We start from the raw sequence: 16,699 nt of genomic DNA on the forward strand, positions 1-16,699 counted from the left end.
ACGAATGCCGTCCCGCACACCTCCCTTCAGAGTTGGGACGTTTGTAGGAAAGCCTTTAGTTTGCTCTGTGCAGTCAAGTCTCCTTCTTTGGCTTTTTTCTGATGGAATATTGTTATTTGACTGTTTTTGCTGTATAAACAAAGTGAATTACATACAAAAGCTGGTTCATGTCATTTCTGGAGGGGGACAGAGAAAATGGCACTGCAGTAGATCTCGCCTCGCCTCATGAACCTTTTCAGTCCACAGTTCTTCAGCCTGTCCAGCAGGTGGCGCCACAATCCTCCATGTGTCTCATTTCAATGACTACCAGTGTAACTTTTCCCCACTACTTTTCCTTCTCTATTTCCATTTAGTAAATGTGGTCAGTGCAGCGCTGGGCACAGAAACAAGTGTTTCTCACAATGCAACCGGAGTCACTCCATCGTTTTGTGCAACGACACGACAGGCTCTCTACCTCGATACCTCGTTGCCATCCTGAACTGCAGCTGTTCTCTCTGGGAGGGGGGGGGGGGGTCATCTGGAGTACCCTGTGGAGCTTCCCAATATCTGCTGACTTCATATCAGGGTGCAAAACAGTCATGTGCAACAACAGAGTCCTGAAGCTAAATTGTTTAAGTGCTAAGATGTTGGAAAAGCAAAGGAAAGCCTAACCTATTGGTTAAAAACCTGGAAATGGACTTCTTCTTCAGAACCGCTCATCCCATACGGGGTCACGGGGAACCGGAGCCTACCCGGTAACACAGGGCGTAAGGCCGGAGGGGGAGGGGACACACCCAGGACGGGACGCCAGTCCGTCGCAAGGCACCCCAAGCGGGACTCGAACCCCAGACCCACCGGAGAGCAGGACTGCGGTCCAACCCACTGCGCCTGGGCACTGCGTAACAGTTTAAAGATGCATCAGTTAAATATGGAAATGGACTTCATTTTCAGTTAAAACGTGAGGAAGGAGTTCAGCATGTTTGGGGGGGATGGTGGCCAACTTCTTTGGGCCCAAAATTTTCGGGGACATGTTATGCAAAGCAGGTGGAAAGCAGTTATTGTTTGGTCGGTCGGTCGCTCGGTCTTTTGCTTCCTGGGTTTCGTTGCGAATAACCCCCCCACCCCTACGGCAGCAGGGCTCACAATGCGAGGCGTGGACGTCAGGACAAGATGCAGCAGATGAGCCAGATCACCCAACCTTATTAAAAGATTACGGGCCCCTTTCTTCAAGTCGCTGAGTCACAGTGCGGGTGTAGCTGCGTTTGCTCAAGTTCACATGAGTCAGAGCAAACAGGAGGATCGCTAGGGGCTCTTCCGCACGTGTCTCTTGGGGGGCAGTGTCCAGCACACAGGTGAAAGTGGCTGGGCACTAAAGCGGTGTCTCTGGGGACTGCAGAGCGGGAGGCACAGGAGCGTCCCCAGTGCAACACAGACCCGAGTCCCGCTGCATGTGGACTGTCCCTGTGGGGTGTGGGACTCCCCGCTCCAAGGACAAGTCTCCGCCCGCGTGGCGTTGCGTCATCAGGGACCTTCGTGCAAATCTGCTTGAGCTCCATCAGCACTGGAGCAAGTGAACTTGTGTCACCAGGACGCCTCCAGCGCTGGGGGGGAGAGGGGGACTCCCCCCGTATGCCCCTCGTCCGGCTGCTTCTGACTCACTGGAGGAAACTGCACAGACCTAAACAAACAGGCTGAGGGCTGCGACCCCTGACCCGCACTGGGTGGGGGGGCTTCCCCCCTGTCTCCCTCTTCTTCCTCAGCCTGTGGGCCAGGTTGTGTGAGTGGGTGGTCGGTGGTCTCGTTCCTCATACAGGGCCGCACCTAGGAAAGGGTGTGTGTCTGCGTGAGAGAGTGAGCGAGAAAAGCCGGGTCAAGACTGACTGGGTTCGGGATCCCTCGTTCCCGAAATGCCGATACGAGACCCACCCCGCCTGTGCTTTTAAGCAGCAGTTCAGAGCTCCTCTGGACAGTTCGAGAGAGGGGTAGGGCTGTAATTATCGTGCAGCCTGTCCTCAGCCAACCCGGGGCACAACACAACACCCGTCGCAGTACCGCGGTTTTCCCACTGCTTTGCTCCTGCTCTGCTGTTTGGAGAAACACAAAACTCTGTCTGTGGAGTCGTGTTTTGCTCAAGCAACTTAATGTCTCCAGCGTCTGCTGCCTCCTGCCCCACATCATTATTTCTGTTGCTTATTGTTTCATGTATTTGTCACTTTACCCAAGGTCAATTAGTGTGAAGTTTGTTCTCCAAACCGTTTTATACAGCAGGGTAATTTTACTCTATTAATTCAGGATAAGGACTTGAAACAAGGCTACTGCTGGAGGGGCTGGGATTGGAACTGGGGTCCTTCGACGACAAGGCGGCAGCAGCAGCTCTAGCCACAACGCCCCCTGCAGTGTGTGTGTGGGTTCCTGTGTCTGGATCTCGGCACCACTGGGCCGCAAACTCAAAACCACCCTGGAACAGAACAAGTGAGAACACCTGTGAGATGTCATGTTCGGGGGGGTTGGTCTGAGCACTCGAACCGTGCTCTAGCGCAACAAGAAGCTGCCCCACCGGGCTTAGTCATCCCTGCCCAGGTGTGCATGGATGAGCGTTTGAGCCCCTGGCCAGGTGCTGTTCGGACCTGTGCCGGAGCGAGCCGAGCGACGACCTGCCCTCCTTACGTGAGCATTGCCTAATGGCACCTGAGGCTGGTTGGGGGTTCGAGATTCTACCCTGGAATTTTCGTTGACTTAAAATGGTGCTGGGGGCAGCACAGGGGTTCGAATCCCGCCTCCTGCTATAGTTTCCTTGATGAAGGTACTTACCTTGACCTCATACGGTAAAAGTTGTCCAGCTGTATAGATGGGTAAATCAGTGTAAAAATCAACACTGTAAACTGCATTGGAGAAAAGCGACAGTTGAATAAATGAACGTAAGTGAAGGTGAGAGTGGGACGTGACCCATGTGACCCACATGCCCCTGGCACAGAGCGCCGAGAACAAATCCAGGGAATGGAAGCATGTTGGACCGGGGGGGGGGGGGGGGCACAGAACCTGGTTATCTGGTCGGGAACTGGCGCCGTGAGTCACTAACCGATGCCAGCTGTGTTTGCGTGCGTGTGTGTACGCCTGGCAGCCCTGGGAAACCCAGGTACGCAGGAAATGACCGAGCCGTCCACCAGCAGCCCTGCTGAATCATGGGAAAAGCGTTCTGGCCTTTGCCTCCTCACGCCGCAGTCCACGCAGAGGCGCAGAACAGGCTTTCAACCCGACGCGCTTCTGAATCACAGCTCTGCTCCATCTGCGGTCACACGGTCGTCTTCGCAATTTGCTAATGGGCAGAAAAGACCGTGAGAACTTTTTCAGGGAACGGCTGCAACCACAGACCAAGAACCGCGGTAAACGACAGAACTCCTCGTGGCGCTTTAGCAGGAGGATCGATGTTGTCCCCGAGAAATGTTCCGAATGCCGTAAAAGAAACGACCGCCTTTCACACGCTCACGTTTCCTGTTCTTCCAACTGTCAGTCAATGTCATTGCCAACGTTACGGTTCCGTTTTGTACCGCGTTCCTGCCGAAGGCCTCGCCCGCGGTGCTGGCTCGGGCCCCAATTCCCAAAACGGCAGGAAACAACCAAGTCTGCACAGCAATACTGCTCGGCGCTCAAACTCTGTTGACCCTTGTTTGGATCACGTTGGGCCGATGGTCGCCGGTCAGGGAGACGGCATCCGTTCCATTACTCTGTTCGAACCATGATTTTATACAGTACCGCGTCATAAACCTGTGTGGGAGTGAAGGTCTAGAGCAGAAGTGCTTTTCTCATTTGTTCCTTCATTATCAGTAACAGCTGGTCCAGGACACGGTCACTGCGGGCCAGAGTCCAGCCTGGCAGCACTGGATAAATATTTAATATTGTTAATTTACGAGTACATTTAACAAAGCATTACTTCAGCGCTGCCGTCGATGACAAGGAAACGGGTGCTTTTTACTTGGGAAACCCTGAGCGGTGAACACGTCTCCTCTTACCGCTCTTTGCGTTCATGAGCCCGGCGGACCGTCGCACCGTGCCCCTATCGCCGGGATCAAGTGAGCGTTGTGACATTTCAGCAAGGAAAAAACAGCAAATATTAATTTTCTCCAACACCTGATCCGCCGCTGAAGGTGCGTCAGTATCTGTCCTACTTAGAGGGGCGATGAGCCGGGCCGACCGCGGGGCAAGGGGCGGAGCCACCGACAGCTGCCAACTGATCCGTGTGAATCTAGCGATGTTGCCATAATCACAACTAGAGCTGTTGTGTTCTTCCTTTTTCATGTCTTTCAGCCATGTGGTGTGGGACCAGCAGGGGGTGTAGTGGTTAGAGTTGCCAGGCTGCACTTCAAGGACCCAGGTTCAACTTCCCCTCCTGCTGAAGTGCAACTGAGCAAGGTACTTACCCTGAATTACCCTGCCCTATAAATTGGTAAATCAGTGTAAATCGCTTTGGAGAAAAGCATCAGCTAAGTGAATTTGACCCAAATGGAGTTTTAACCACTACCTTCGATTTGCATTTTCCATGCAGCCTTTAGGCGTGTTCTGTAGGCTGCTGGCGCATGGGGAGGCTGGCAGCGTCCGGGCCCCCACGGAGCTGTCTGTGCGCGCAAGCAGGGCTCGGCTTATTCCTCTACGGCTGCCCCGGGGGCGCAGGTGTGCGCCTTCATTTTCAATCCCGCTGTAATAGCGCTCCCCGACAGGCAGGAGCACGATCGGACGCACAGCCTCGCCGAGCACGCCTGTCGAAAGCGTGAGGGAGCCGCCGCTCCTTGGAGCCGAAGGGCTCTGGAGCAGCATGTGGAAAGCGCCCCCTGCTGGCTGGGCGCATCTGCCCTTTAAAGGTGTGTGCAGCACATAGGGGTTCTTGTGCTGCACCGGCCTCTCTATCCACTCTGCGCTCCGGTAGCTTTTCTCTCACTGGTTGTGCAACGGTTTGCCTGGCTTCTTCTTCGTTCCCGTCTCGGCTTCGAGGGCAAAGCAAGCCGGGCATGGAAAGCATCGGGCCAGGTGTTTTACGGCTCGTGAAACTCTGCAGAGTGATAAAATGTTCCCTGAATCAGAAACAAACACTGTAACCATGGTAAACAGGCACTGGAAAGGACAGTTTACATTGCTAGAGCTCAAATGGACTAGCTTTTGAAAGAACGTGATTCTCTGGTGGTGGTTAGGAGTTTCCCACCGCCCTGAGTACATTTCTGAGCCGAACCATGAATACACACCCCTGAGGGCAGGTGTGTGTCGGGACCTGGGGACTAACACTGCTGTCCATTGCTACAGTCCCGCACACGCAGTACGGACCAGCAGAGAAGAATCCGCCTGAAGACGTGGTCCAGCTCCTAGCAGCCGCTCACATCTGGACTGACGTCATCCCATTATGGAAATCTATTCTTGGCTGCACGCGCTTCATAATCATGGTCTAAACTTTGCTAACCTGTTATAGCTGGAGGGTGGATTTCAGTTCTCTGGTTTTTTCCCCCTCCTCGATGCCTGAAACCCAAGAGCTTGAGCTCAGACAGACACAGCGTTACAGCATCATTCAATCATTGTGGCATCGCCCGCAGCCGCTGCGAGAAAGATCGAGAAAACCGGGTTTTCCTCTAGAGTCCCAGCGTCTGTCACTGGACCCCATGCCATCATCAGCCAGCCCACGCGTTTGTTATATTTTGTAGGAGCAATCAATGAACGTTTGATGGAAATAAAAGGCGAGCTATAAGCCTGCGTTTTAGCGCGGGAATGACGCCCCGAATCCGTCGCTTCCCAACGAGTCCGCCCGGTGAGCGCCGGCTGCGCGGAAGTCTAAATTTGGCCCGAGGGGCGGCTGTCATGCCCAAATTTGGTCCTGGGGGCGGGGCTTCGTACAAATTTGTCCATATGGGCGGGTCCTTTCAGCGAGAACCGGTAGGTGGAGCCACGCGCGTAGAGAGCAGTGGTAGCGCCGCGGTGCCGCTTTCATTGTCCGGTGAGACGGCGAAGAGATTGGAGGGCGCAGCCGCGGCTTGATAGAGGAGGGTTTAAAACAAACAAGGAAAAAAAAAAAAAAAACCCCAAGAACAACGAATTGAGCGCGAAGTGAAACACTTAAACACACTATCAAGGACGAGACGATCACGATGCGAGTCGCCGCGGCGCTGCTGTTCTGCCTCAGTTTGTGGATTCCTGACGCGATTTCGGTGAGTTTCAGCTCTTTCCGTTCGGGTGACGAACCCGAGCGGCTTCAGCGTGAGAGAAGGTGTGTGTGTTCTCTTTCAGCAGTAGTAAAGGAGCGAATAATTATTAATTGTGTGTGTGTGTGTGTGTGTGTGTGTGTGTGTGTGTGTGTGAGAGAGAGAGAAGGGTGAAATCCCAGAATGCACCGCTCCGCCACAGGTAACTGTAGGACAGGTAAAGTGTGGAGCTGCAGGTTGGCCTGAGGCCACCAGAAGTGCACAGTCTGGGGCAGGTAGACAGACTGTCTGCGTGGACAAACGCTGCAGGTTGGACCGGGGATCTCAGACACACACAAGCAATGATCTTGAGGGATGTGTTCAGGCTCCTGAGCTTTTTGCTCTCAATTCTTCTCGCTTGGTTCTGAGACTCCAGTCCATCTCAGCAAGGCTCACGCACTTTGATGCAGTTCTGATTCCTGAAAGCAGGTGTGTAACTGCTCTAAAACTGGCTTCTGCTCACGTGGAGCTCATGAATAACCTTTGACACACGCTCCCTGGATGCTCTTTTTGTTGGAAATGTTAACGGGATGAACTGGTTTGGGTTGCACTCCCACTTTAAAGCATGTTTCTAACACACACTTTGCTAATGGATCAGATCTGTCTCATTTCCACACCTTTCGGAGGTCCTGCGCGTTCAGGCCAAAGTCCAGACTGCCAGGTTCAGTGACCACAAGGCAGCCTGTGTTTGACTTGGTTAGTCACCGCTTAAGCACACGCTGTCAGTTGATCCAGTCCGTGTGACATTAATCGAGCATCTCCTTCCTGGCTGTGATGCGTTCTCCGGCTCTGAGGTTTACAGAAGTAAAAGTAAACTTTGAAGGAATTCGGTCATGCAGAACCTATTTTAAGGGGCTCCTCAAGCACTCAGACTCCCTTGCAGTTAAATCATCGGTTTTTGTTCGGTCTTGTCAGGGAAGCCGAGCGCAGCCCCCGGTGAAGTTACTCGCATTCTTTGGTCGTTTTTGGTCTCCAGTTGCACCCGCTGTTTGTGTTCAGTCTGGACTTAGGCTGCTGAAGTGGAAAAGTGCGTTCCTGTGATCCGCAGTCATCGACATGCGTGACGGCCCGCTCTTCCTCCAGCGCCGACACACTGGTGGCCTCCTGGGCTTTGTGGTGTGTAACGGGGCTAAAGTTTTGGCTGCCAAAGTTGGGTCGGCTGGGCAATAATTCTGTGGATGTTTGAATACTCGGTGCTTTTGCTAGCAACTCTCTGTAACAGTTCACCATGTTTATTTTCGGTGACAGTTTCAAGTCTGATCTTTGACCATAGTGCCAGGTGGCATCCATGTCCACAGGTTACAGCTTTATTGTGGTGGTAGTTTTTTCTTTTTTAGTGTTGCCAGTGTGGTCCAGTTTGGATTTTTCCTCTCCTGATTGTTTGGTCACTTTTATGACTGCCTGTCTGTTCCAGCCCTTTAAAAAGTGTGCTCAAGTGATGGTTAGTAGTACCCATGGCAGCAAACTGCCTTTTAAAAGCTGTGTTCTTGCAAAACTTTCTGAACCTGTCTTTGAGCTCCAGAGTGTTAGGAGAAACTGGAGAGACATCTCAAAAATGAGGTAATGCTCTCTGCTCGTTCTGAGACCGCCGACCCGTAGTAGTCTAGGGGTTGATGGCACCTTTAATGTCAGGCGGATAATGACTGAACTTCATTGTAAATCACTGCTTGAACTTGAAAGTTCCAGTTGTTTAGAACGAGGGGGTTGCTGCTGCTAAGTCCTGCTGCAGGAAATGCGGCGGTTATAAAGCACTGAGGCTCTCATTGCACCCTCCATTGGGTACTGAGGTGTTCTGCTTGTTAATTACTAGTAGGTGTGTGTGTGTGCGCGTGAGAGTGTATGTGAGAGAGCGTGTGAGAGTCAGTGTATGCGCGTGCTGTGAGCGCCTTTGGCACGGGTCGTTTCACCAGCTGATTACCATCATTGGGAAGCAGACGGACAATTAGCCTTCACATAAGAGGAATTGGGGGGGGCTCTGAGTCATCACACAGAGGTTGGCGGTCTCCATGTACTCTTTCTCCTGCTTAGTCATAAAGATCTTTCAGTGTCAGGAGCTGGTAGAGTGGCCAAAGAGCTTTTTCCAAACCTCCCTGAAATGGTTGAGGCCTTCCTACTGACCACTGTGGTCTTGGTCCTTGTTGTGTTGTTAGCATTCACATCTGTGCCTAGGCATGAGGCTAGCATGGTCATGGTCCTGCGGTGCAGACCCTTTCAGCAGATCAGCTTTGGCATCACATGCTGCTGAGAGCCATCCATCGTCCCTAATGTTGCTGATGGTTGTCTGAAGATGTTACGGTAACAGAACGCTTTCAGAATAGAACAATGTCACCGAAGTTCTGAACACGGATTTCTTAGCCTACAAAGCAGGATTTGTGTGATGATGCTTTAACTGGACAAGGATTCTTGCGCACAAAATCAGTTTAGAAAGGCGATATGGTGCCCACTGACAGGGAGATATTGGGCAGTGTAAACACAGCATGCAGCTAACTTGACCCCTCAGTCAGGCGCATTGCAGGCGACTTGTTTACCATGGTTAAAATTGCTGGTTAGGCCATGTTAATTGTCCTTGGCGTCTGGGAACCTGGGAACGAAGGCAACTCAGTGGGTGTTTCCAGTCGTCCTTCGTAAGAAATGGAGATGCAACGTAGCATTCATGAAGCCTGCCTGGGTGTGTGTCTCGCTCATTGTTGTGATGAGCAGTTATCTGCTCGACTGACGCCTTTGTCCATCTGGGACACGTGCTGTCTGCCTGTAGCAGCAGATAACACCCTGGGCCTGGGACCAGAAATCAGACAGAACCAGAACCATCTTTGTTCCCGCTTGGGGAAGTGCTCTCGCAGCCTGCTAGGCAACGAATATAGTGTAATTAACCAACCAAAAGGCAGTGTTTTAACATTGAAGTGATACCTGCCAGTGTCTTCCATTTTTTTAAAAAAAATTTTTCCGTCTCTCAAGCCATGAATGCTTATGGCACTGCATTTCCTATCAATTGTTGGGATTGTTTTAACAGTGAACATGTTTATCTTTTCCTCACTTCAGTTCACAGGTGTGTCAGGGTGTGGGCGGGATGTTGAACTCCGTTGTCTCTCGCCCACTGCATTGGGGCCACATTCCTGTCCAACTGACACCCGTCCCCTCCATTCTCACTTCTGGTTTTTGCCACCTGTGGCTTTAGGAGTTCCTGCCTATGCCAGGCATTTTTGTTACCTGTAACACAAAGGGAAAATCCATTCCAGTAAAGTACACATGTAGACAGCCAACATGCCACAGCTTGTGTGGTTAAGGGACTGTGCCGTTCCTGAGAAATGTCTGTTCTGGGTTAGTAGCTGTAACTAATGTGACTCAATTCACTTATTTCCAAGTTCCTCCTCTGACAGGAGTGCGTGGTGAGCCCTGGCTCCTTTGTTGGGTTTGGCCCCATTCTAGCTCTGCAATTCCTTAGTATCAGTTGACTTGGCATACCTGGCATCTACAACAAAGGTTTTTTTGGACATAATTTGTTCTACACAAAGCCACCTTATCTCCACTGAGTAATGTGTGCTGATTAGTCGTGAGAAAGAAAAGAACTCTCTCCTTTCTCCCCCGGCGCCCCCTCCTGTCATCTCACTTGACTGGCTGCTATTAGCAGCAGATTTTCAGCTCCTGGTATAGAATAAGATCAAGACATTCATCTGCTTGATGTGAAATTATTGGATTTGTCTCCCTGTCTCAGATCGTTTTACGTTTTATCCAGCTTTTTGTCTCTGTATGTCTGCATGTTTGTGAGGCCTTGTTGGCTTCCCTAGCACCGCTCACATATACCAAACATTTCTGGCTGCAGCGGAAGATCTCTTCTAATCCTCCTGATCAAATTCAGCCTGTGTGATTTGTTTGTCCTGAATTAGTCTTGTCTACATGTAGGGGGAACGATGCTGTAAGCAGAACATTATGACGATACCCACTGTTACAAATTCTAACAGCATGGTTCCTAGTAGAGAGCCTAGCCCTCAGAGCATTTATCTGCCTGAGACCCTGGGGGTGTTTCACCCACCAGAAGATGGAAGTTTTTCCAGCCATTTCCCTCCAAAAAAAGGAGTGCTGACAGGATCCTCTCTGCACATCCAGTATGTTGAACTTCCTGCCTGTACAGGGTGCATTCCAGGGGTGCTGGAACACAGGGCTGCCAGCAGACCTTTCCTTCAGCGTCTGCCCATCAATTGGGCACACATTCCTACTGCAGAAGACCTGATAGAGCCCAGAGAGGTGTGACCAGTGGTCAAGAGCTGAGCTTTACCCAGTAGATGAGCTGTTGTGCGAAGTGCTGACTCCTCTGTAGTGTCTGTCTGGGACCAGGGCACTGTGGACTTTTGTTCCCCTTAGCAGTGTGTGCTGGCATCTCTTTGTGCAGTGCACACAGACAGCAGTCGACCGCGTTGTGGACAGGAAATGAGTCTCCGTAGGCCTCGGGGCACCGTCGCTGCTCCGTCCCTGTGACCTGATTGTTTCAGCTGCACAGAAGCTTTGGGGCAGAGAGTGAAAAAAGCTGAAAGGATTGCGTTGCGTGATGGCTGCGAAATCAGGGTGAGTTCTGTTTGCCGAACCCAGCAGAAGGTGTGGACAGGGTGTGAGTCACCTTCACCGTGCCACTGAAATTGACTGCATCTCGAGGGTTTGTTTTCACCAGTTCCTTAGCCGTGTTTTGGCGTTTTCAAGCAAAACATATTTGGTCTTGGGTTCGCCTTATCAGACTCTCGCTGGATTACCTTGAGGCTTCGGAAAGCTGCTTAATGAGGTGGCTCTTTGTCCCTTTGAAGTGCTGCCTGGTCACGCCTCAGCCTCCAAATTGCCTTTGCTCGCTCTTCTCAGGTTCTCTGCAAAATTGATGTGTGGTAGGAATTCAGTCAGTGCTTTGCTCTTCAGTGTCCCGCAACTGAAGCTCCTTCCAGTGCCTATTCCCTCTCCGTTCTCTTAATCAACCCCGTTTTTGGACTGAACCGTCTGGAGAAACACAAAGGTGGCCTGTGATGAGGGTCTTGTGCTCTGGGTACGATTTCCAGCCAGAGCTGCTGGTTAAGGAACTATAAATATTTAGCAGGCGTCCCATCCGTTTCCTTGCAGGAGAGGAATTTGTTTGTTTGTTGGAGACTTGGCAGCGTTCTGGGGGTAATGAAGGATGTATTTCGGATTGTGACAGTAGTGGCACAAGACATGGAGAACACCTGTCAGTGGTATAACCGAGTTTGTAATGCCCTTATAATTGCCTATAAAATGGTCAGTTTGAACTCGCTAGCTCCTCTGTCAGCCTCTAGCACTCTCCTCAGATTAGATATATCTCCATATCTAAAGTACTAAAGACGTGTGTAAGAAAATTATCCACAATAAGTAGCATCCACCGTATTGACACTGGTCTTGCGGTGCACTGACTGACTAGTGTCTGTCAGTTTCTCTCATGGTTGTTGAGTTATGGCTGTCCCATTGGACAGTGTCCTCATTCTGAATGGTCTCAGCAGGTCGTCATGGAATTTGTTGCGGTGGTACAGAAAGAGTGATCCTTCTTGCAACCCTCCCACCTGGGGCGTCAGTGAAAACACTTGGTCAGGTTATGCAGCGAGTGGCGCTGACCAGGTGTCGTCCATGTTGGCTTGTCATCTTTGAAGGCTTCCATTGCTTTCCCAAGATATGCCCTTACTTGCTGACCTCGACACATGAGCTGTCAGTAAGGTGGGAGATACACGGTAGCTGCTCTGGGCTTCTCACAGGTCCACCCCTGACCCAGTCTCTAGCTGTAAAACCATTTTCTGCTCAGCTGTAATCAGTCACCGGTGCAGTTGTCCCTGTGATTAGCAACTGATGCAGGACTGAGTGGAAAAGCAATATCCCTGGTGCAGGAAACGGAGGTGCGAGAGGTTCCTTGAATTCAGCACACAAGCCTGCCCTCTTCACAGTAGCCATTTCGGTGTACCTTTGTGCTCCAGCTTTGCAGACTTTAGGTAGATGTGTGGAAGTCTGAGGGAAAGCTGGAGAGAGAAGTGCTCTCATCCTTTTATTTCTGCACCAGCTGGTTGCAGGGCACCTCCACGTTGACATTTGGTGTAGGTTCTGGTTCGGTCCACCACCTGCTTAACTTGAGCCCGGGCACAGAATTTGTGTTTTGAGAGCCTCCAGCCAGGTTCAGAAATCATGACTAGACTGCAGGTGTTTCAGAGATGGGTTTTTAAGTGCACCATGTGGAACACTGTAAACGGTGCACTGTGGTTGGCTGTCGCCATTTGGGTGAGAACCACCAAGCTGCCATTCTGAGAGACCTTTAAAGAGTCTTTTCTTTTGGCACTGCTGCCTTCCATTGGTTCATTGCTGCTCTTTCAACTGCGGAAAAACACTTGGATTGAGGTGTGTGCGCTGGAGGGGGAAGGGAGAACAGTCTTTGGTCTGCAGTACAATGGAACACTAACTTCCTCAGCTGGGACAGTAAGAAGTCCTGCGTGAAAATAAACAGAGGTTTTCAGCTGGTGAACAGCTGGCGGCCGGGTACTTTCCTTAGAAGGGCAGGAATGTGCTGGTGGAGTGGGAATGAGTGCATCGAGTAGCATCTGGCTGATCTTGCCACAGCCACACGTATGCCCGCTCGGCCTGCTGGGGACCATTCCTTCCTCTGCTCGTGTGCAAGTGAGGTGTGGTGTAGGACACTGAAATAAACAAGCAAATACTTGCAGGAACACAGTGGTGAGCAGGGCTTTTTGAGGCTGCTCTGTGCCAGGCGTCCCAGGAAGGTTCTTCATGACTGCTTCCATATGAGAGATGTGTGTTGGCACAGTGTGTGATACACGTTGCACAGTCCACTGCTTTTTATTTTAAGAGCTCCTGCACTGAAGACCACAAAATACCTTTTGTTTATGAAAAAATCGGGAACTGGCCGAAATGACCGACTGTCTTTAATCCTCGTGTTTGTCTTTGTCATATCTTTTCCTCTCCCAGCGGATTTGGCGAAGGCCACCTGATATTTATCAAGAAAGGCCAGTTCTCTCCGAGCAGCTGAGAAGAAAAACAAAGCTGTGGAACTGTAACACTTAACACACAACTTGAGAGTGGAAGTTTTTTTTTTTTCTTTAAATTTTTAAATAAACCTTTTGTGTTTTCTCCTCTTAATTTGGGGAGATGAATGCAATGGTTCTCAGGACACCCCAGGAAAATGTCTTGTAATGCTCTTTCCCTAAACCAGAACTGTGCCCTTATCTGCTTTGTGTCCTGCTTGTTGTGTCCCTTCAGCATCTTCCCGCCACGGAGGCGCGCCGCTGCCCGGTTCTGTCATGTAATGCCTGAATTCACCTCTCTGGCATGCAACTCGTCGTCCTGGTTGATCGTCTGCTTGAGTGTAACGTTAACCACACCCTACCTTTTGATTCACATCAGCCGTAGTGAAAGTATCACCTTGGGATCATGAGAAAATGAATTCTTCTCTTGCAGCAGATAAGCGTGACGTGCCTGTGCAGTGATATCCAACCTTGGGGTGGGGTGGAGGGTGGTTTGTGGAGATTTGTTACTCTGGTAACTTTTTGTTAAACATGTTAACAGTTGGGCTGGTTGAGTAAGAATAATTCTGACGTTTTTTCCTGTGACATTGCAATGCAGACATTGTGGCATTTTGTTTAAAGTTTGTGAGATGATGGTAATTTCACTGTGTGATGTGTTCTGGGTTTCTGACTGAAGCCCGTGTTCCTCTTCATTTGTTACTTATTTCCGTTTATAACTGGAACCATTGTTTTTCCTCCCCAGTTTGTGCTCAGTAAACCAGGTCTATCAAAGCAATGCTGTTTTTAGGAGACCTCCCCCAGCTGAGATTTCTGGTTCAAGATTCAGAGAACAGAGCTCCATTTTGGTTTTGAACCCACCCCTAAAGGTTTCCCTCTCTCCACAGCAGGATCTCAGCCCTCCAGAGGACCAGGATGCATCTGGAGATGACCTGGAGCTCTCTGGTTCTGGCTCTGGCGATGGCGGTAAGTCCTTCTCTTGCCCGTTGTTGATCTGCTCATACTGATCTCCCAGTCAAAAGTTTCCATCCAGTGACACTTGGTGTTTACTGATAAAAACCAAAATGAAAAAGAACATCTTATCTTTTTGGCTGAGCACGTCTCATTTTCTTGAAACTTTCCCACTTTTTCTCCCCCTTTCCTGATATGAGTTGAGTGAAACTTCCTAGTTGTTTGTGCCAAGGAATGAGGAAGCTATCCCTGCCTTGTGAGAGCGAGGTTTCCCTGAGCGCTGCAGCAGGAGGGACTAGTCTTTGACACATTAAACTTGGGTTCTCTACCCAGTGAAGAGTGTTTTTCGCCTTGTTAGTGGGTGATGATGCTGAAGAGTGCCTCTTCCCACCCTGTAAGTGTGATGCTCTGTTAATCTGTGGCCAGAAGATTTGGTTAGTTGGTGGGGAACCGCTGCTGTTCTGCTTCCAGAAGTTTGAGCCCAGGGTGCCCCCACCCCACCCCAAGCTGTAGCTGCTTTACCATTTGTTGAATTTGAGTTTTCAAATTGTCAGCAAATGTTCTTTGCTTAGCTGACGATTTTATTTGATACACTAATCTACCCTACTGTAAAATAAAAATATACCATTCTGTTAAAATAACAAATGCTGCTTTGTTTTTTGGTTTAGGACACCAAATTCTTTCATACCATTTGTCACGCACATGTATTGATAAGTTCTTCTGGTAAATGTGATGTCTCATTCACTCACTTGTTCTCTTACAGTTTTTGTTGTGCCTGACACTAAAGTCGCCCTGAAGTTCAACGCAACAACTCCTTCAGCTCGGCAGTTGGAAACCTCTCCCTTTTCCCTGACAACAGTATCGAACCCCATTTCAGAGATAGAGCTGGAGAAGTTGGTTACATTGGCTCCACCCACCACAATAGGCAGCACCTCAACCACCCATAAGGCTGTAGCAGTCCCTATTGACAGGGAGACGGAGCCTCAGAATACGCAGCTGCAGGTTACTTCGGCCAGCCCTACCACAGGAGGGCAAGGAGCGACACCCAGGGGCAGGAAGGTCATGCCCAAAGAGGGTACCTCGGAGCCATACGCCACCACTACCGCTTCAGCTGTGGTGGATGTTGCCATGAAGGAAACTGCTTCAGCCCCTGAAGAAAAGGACCACCCTCCTGCTGCACCTACACTTCCTCCCCCAGCTACAACCATGCCATCCTGGGCTGAGCCCAACCCTGCCTCCAGCACACCCCTTCTCTCAGACTACGGGAGGATAAACGAGGACATTGTCCCAGGCGTGGCCACCAACGTTGGATCAGAGGTGAGGAGCGCTGGCCCTGCCTCAGTATACATCTACTTCCTTACACCATCACAGAGCAATGCAGCACAGTGAGCAGCTTGACAGGTGGTCCCACACAGCCAGTTAATTTAGTGGTGTCAATCTTACTTTTGATAGCTGATTTAGTGTTTGTCCAAAAACATTCAAGGTATGTGTGCCTTGCAGCCAAGTGGTACAAAGACTGTTTCAAATTGAAACACCTCTAAGGAGGTTTTGTCCTCCTCCCACCAAGTTGTTTGCAGAATGTGCCGAACAGCCAGAATGAGTGTTAGAAGTGCTGGTTCAGTCTACATTTTCTTGCTGTGACAGAATGACTCGGACTTCGCCCTGGTTGAAGACTTCAGCCCCGAGGTGCAAGGGACCCAGGAAGGTGTTTCAGAGAACCAGTCCCTGCTGGAGCGCAAAGAGGTCCTGGCTGGTAGGTTACTTGCTTCAGGTTAAAAAAAATCCTGTGGGTGGTTGGGTTAGTGCTGTAACATCAGTGTAAATCCTGAACATTCTCTTTGCTCTGCCTCATAGGTGTGATCGCCGGAGGCATTGTAGGCCTTGCCTTCGCCGTCATGCTCGTGTCCCTCATGGTCTATCGGATGAAGAAGAAGGACGAGGGCAGCTACTCGCTCGATGAACAGAAGCACCCGAACAGCGGCTACCAGAAACCTCATAAACAGGAGGAGTTCCTGGCATAAGCTCTGCCCCAACATCTACCTGCCTATTCTGCTGCCCTCTTCCCATTCACGGGCATGGCTCACTGCTGTGGTTTCACTTGAAACCGGAGTCATGAGACATGACACTTAAGACTTTGTTGGAGGGGGTTGTATGTGACAGAAGAACAGAGAACACCTAAGTGCCCCTCCATTTAAGACTGATCGCTATTTCATTTTCTGAAAGACCTGAATATTATCGTTTCTTTTATGATAAGAAATGGACGTTCTTAAGCACCACTGATCATTTCAAACTGCTTTGTCCACCTGGGAACACCTCAAGGTGACCTTCTGTCAGAGGGATCACTGCTCACACCCTGCTGCCCACACCATCTTCTCCTTCCCCTCACATGGGTCACTTGATCACCGAGACACAGGGCCAGGAGCCGTGTTGGACATTTCTCCTCCATGGGTGTGAAACCACATGGGTTCGACTTGCTGCCATAGTAACTCTGACTGGAAACATTCATGACAGCCAAAGAGCAATTTTTTTCCCCCCTTCCCTTTT

General features: G+C 50.4%; 1 protein-coding gene across 2 annotated transcripts; it reads left to right on the forward strand.

The window, feature by feature from the left end:
- The first annotated feature begins 5,916 nt into the window (after positions 1-5,916).
- On the forward strand, positions 5,917-16,206 carry LOC108922529 (syndecan-1-like). Of its 2 annotated transcripts, none has more exons than XM_018732730.2 (5): positions 5,917-6,164; positions 14,095-14,170; positions 14,919-15,472; positions 15,800-15,908; positions 16,010-16,206. In XM_018732730.2, exons 1-5 carry the CDS (start codon positions 6,105-6,107, stop codon positions 16,174-16,176), a joined length of 966 nt encoding a protein of 321 aa, XP_018588246.2. In that variant the 5' UTR covers positions 5,917-6,104; the 3' UTR covers positions 16,177-16,206. The 2 variants fall into 2 exon arrangements, with proteins under 2 accessions (XP_018588246.2, XP_018588238.2); XM_018732722.2 differs by having other exon boundaries at positions 5,918-6,164; positions 14,092-14,170.
- Positions 16,207-16,699: the final 493 nt, after the last annotated feature.

The sequence above is a fragment of the Scleropages formosus genome, chromosome 15 (assembly GCF_900964775.1).
Source record: "Scleropages formosus chromosome 15, fSclFor1.1, whole genome shotgun sequence".
NCBI classification, from domain to species: domain Eukaryota; kingdom Metazoa; phylum Chordata; class Actinopteri; order Osteoglossiformes; family Osteoglossidae; genus Scleropages; species Scleropages formosus.